The sequence below is a fragment of the Merops nubicus genome, unplaced genomic scaffold (genome assembly GCF_000691845.1).
Source record: "Merops nubicus isolate BGI_N331 unplaced genomic scaffold, ASM69184v1 scaffold22663, whole genome shotgun sequence".
Lineage (NCBI taxonomy): Eukaryota > Metazoa > Chordata > Aves > Coraciiformes > Meropidae > Merops > Merops nubicus.
This window is the reverse complement of record NW_008599955.1, coordinates 6,561-9,301: the sequence shown is the minus strand read 5'-3', so window position 1 is coordinate 9,301 and position 2,741 is coordinate 6,561. Positions and strand designations below refer to the sequence as shown.

Sequence of the window (2,741 nt, the reverse complement as noted above, 5' to 3'; positions counted from 1 at the left end):
GGTCACTCTACCAAAATCTTCTGCAGCTCTGGGAGGCATAAAACACCCACTCCACTGGGCACAGCCATAGCTGGTCCTTCCTACAAGGCAAGAAAGCAACATCAGAATCCTGCACTTCATTCAACCAGCATCTATTCCTCTGAAAAAATGTTTAGATCCCCTTGGGAAAGGCCAGAATAGTGATTTTTTTCCATGACTATCCATTACTAAATAAAAATAAACTCCCAATTCTATGAAGGAATCCATTTTAAAGTTATACATTAAGATGATTTTATTCTTCCATCCTCTCACAGGTTAAAAGCTTCACTTAAATGCTGCAACACCTAAAAGAAAGTTCTATTTCTCTATTTTAGGTCTGAAACATTCCTCCTTCAACTTCTAAATGTTTTTATGATTTTCTGAAGTTTTTTATTGACATTTTTGAGTTGGTTTGGTTGAGTTTTTTTTTCTCTTGGCTGTTTTCCTTGCTTGCTGCATTAGACACTATCTCTTCTGCTAAGAGATGCTTGGCAGCTGCCTGGATTTTGCCAAGTCACACACAGATACTTCCTCTCCACTTTGCCCCCAGCATCAGCCCCTGTCCAAAGGGAGCTGCTTTATCTCAGCATGCAATTAAGAGGCTCTGGGCTCTAGTTTTAGGCCTCTCAGGAACAGGAAGTACAGGCTCTGAACAATTGGCAGCTCCAGTTTTCTCATCATCCTTATCACCCTATGAGTGCAACAAGTTTGTAGCACCCTCCCAGCTATCAGAAGTGAGAGGTTTTATCTCAACCTGCACTCAGATGGTGCTCAAAAAACAGCAAGAAGCAAACCAGGCTCTCAGCTGAAGTGCTTAGATGTGTCAGGTACAAAAAAAACCCCTTCACGACAGGAAGATGCTGTTTGGGATTTCTGAAGCTTCAGCTAAAAGGTTTTGTTCCAAAATTCCACCACACATCCCATGAATCCTTAGGGCTGCCAACACAGCCATCTACCAGACCCTGCAGGGAAGCAGTAAGAAGTTTAGCACCCAAATTTAGCTGCAGTTCAGCAGATGGAGCTTAAATTTCTTATACAAAAGACAAAAAGCAAGGATATGGAAAGGAAACAATTATATTTGGCAGTGCTGGGTTAACAGTTGGACTTGATGATCTTCAAGTTTTCTTCCAACCCAAATGATTCTATAAAACAGTTTCAAGTATGTTGATTTTTAGATGAATAAACTGCACCTTAAGCATGACAAAAATGGTATCAACGTGGCTCCTTCTCCAGTGCATCCAGTTTTCCAGCATGTTCATGCCTACTAGAAGAGAAAGTTTTCCCAGCTGGATACAAACAGGGAGAAGAGAAGTGATTGCTGTGCAACAAAACACCCACACACCAAAAATTCATAGAAATCCCACTTTTAATCATGGACAAATTTACTTTCAAGTAAAATCAACAGTTTTAAATAAAATATAAATTAACAAACCCAGAGTACTCATCAACAAAAATAAAAAGACACTGTGTGCAGGTCTACTCTAGCTGAAACAAAAGCTGAGGCCTATTCCAGTTCTCTTCACCTCACTGGAGTTTCAAGAGAGCTCTGAATGATTATGAAAGGAAAATAAAGGATTTAAAAGCAGTGACTTCAGCCACTATGAGGATCTAGCTTCCAAGACACAGGGGGAAACTGTCACAAGTAAAACAAAACTGATTTTAAGCAGTTTTGTGGAAGCACAGCATTGGGTGCAATAGATTTTTCTTCTCCATCACAGTATTTATTCCAGAATACCCCATCAGGGAAACTGTCCTAAAAAGGTGTTTTCTTACTGCTTTTGGAAACCCTGCACTTCCATTTCTTTGACTGAGGAGGCTCAGAGTTAAGAAGGGAGAGCAATCCTGGAATCTGGAAAAGAAAATAAACAGAGTCCTCATTCATCCCAGCTGACAGGATTTCACAACCTCACCCAAGGCATCACCCACACTCACTCTCTTCCCACACGCAGCTTAACCTGCTGCTGCTCATTTACTGACAACGAGCCTTTGCTCGGCCCATTACACACAAAAGTGCAATATTTAAAAAAAAAAAAATAGTCATTTTTTGGCAGGTATTGTCTAATGAGACTCAGCCAAGTTGCCCCCACTTTGCTGGATCCCACACTCGGGCTGAGCTGTGACCCGCTCGGGGCAATCTGCTTCTTCAATGGTTTAAAGAGACTTAAAAACAACAAAAGGAGGAACCCTGAGGCAAAAAAATGGCTTTTTGTGTAGCAAGTCCACTTAAAGGCTTTCCACCAGAGCATCTCATAAGGGTCCTGGGATCTTCTGTGGTGGGAGGCCTTCCTCAATCCACAGGGGAGGAGCCGAGGCGCTGCGCGGCAGGCGCCGGTGGATGCGCCTGAGGCGCAGGAGGTACAGCAGGATGGAGAGCAGCACGACCAGAAAGCAGACAAAAAACAAGTAGTGATTGTAAACGAAGGAGAAGCTCCTCCAGTGGGAGTGACTTCCACGGAAGTTTTCTTGCTGGATGTCTCTGAAAAAGAAGCAGAGGGATAAGGGATGTGAGTCGCATGTCAAGGGTTGACTGCGAACGAGAGAATCGTAGAACGAGGATCAAAACGGGCTGGGAGAGACCTCTGAGGTCCTGGAGTCCAACCACCCCCCAGCAGGGCCAGGGAGCACCCACCCTGTCCCTCACCCCACATCTCCACGGCTTGGGAACCCCTCCAGGGGTGGGGACTCCAACACTGCCCTGCGCAACCTTGCACACCACTTGGTCG

At 44.1% G+C, this 2,741-nt stretch overlaps 1 protein-coding gene across 1 annotated transcript in view; it reads right to left on the bottom strand.

Annotated features, from left to right (window-relative positions):
• Positions 1 to 2,265: 2,265 nt before the first annotated feature.
• ENTPD4 (ectonucleoside triphosphate diphosphohydrolase 4) overlaps positions 2,266 to 2,741 on the bottom strand; it is a gene marked incomplete at its 5' end in the record, with an annotated part of 6,571 nt that continues 6,095 nt past the window's right edge. Inside the window, one exon of the mRNA XM_008937573.1 lies at positions 2,266 to 2,494. Within this exon, the coding sequence (XP_008935821.1) occupies positions 2,266 to 2,494 (229 nt within the window). The remainder of the gene's footprint in view (positions 2,495 to 2,741) is intronic.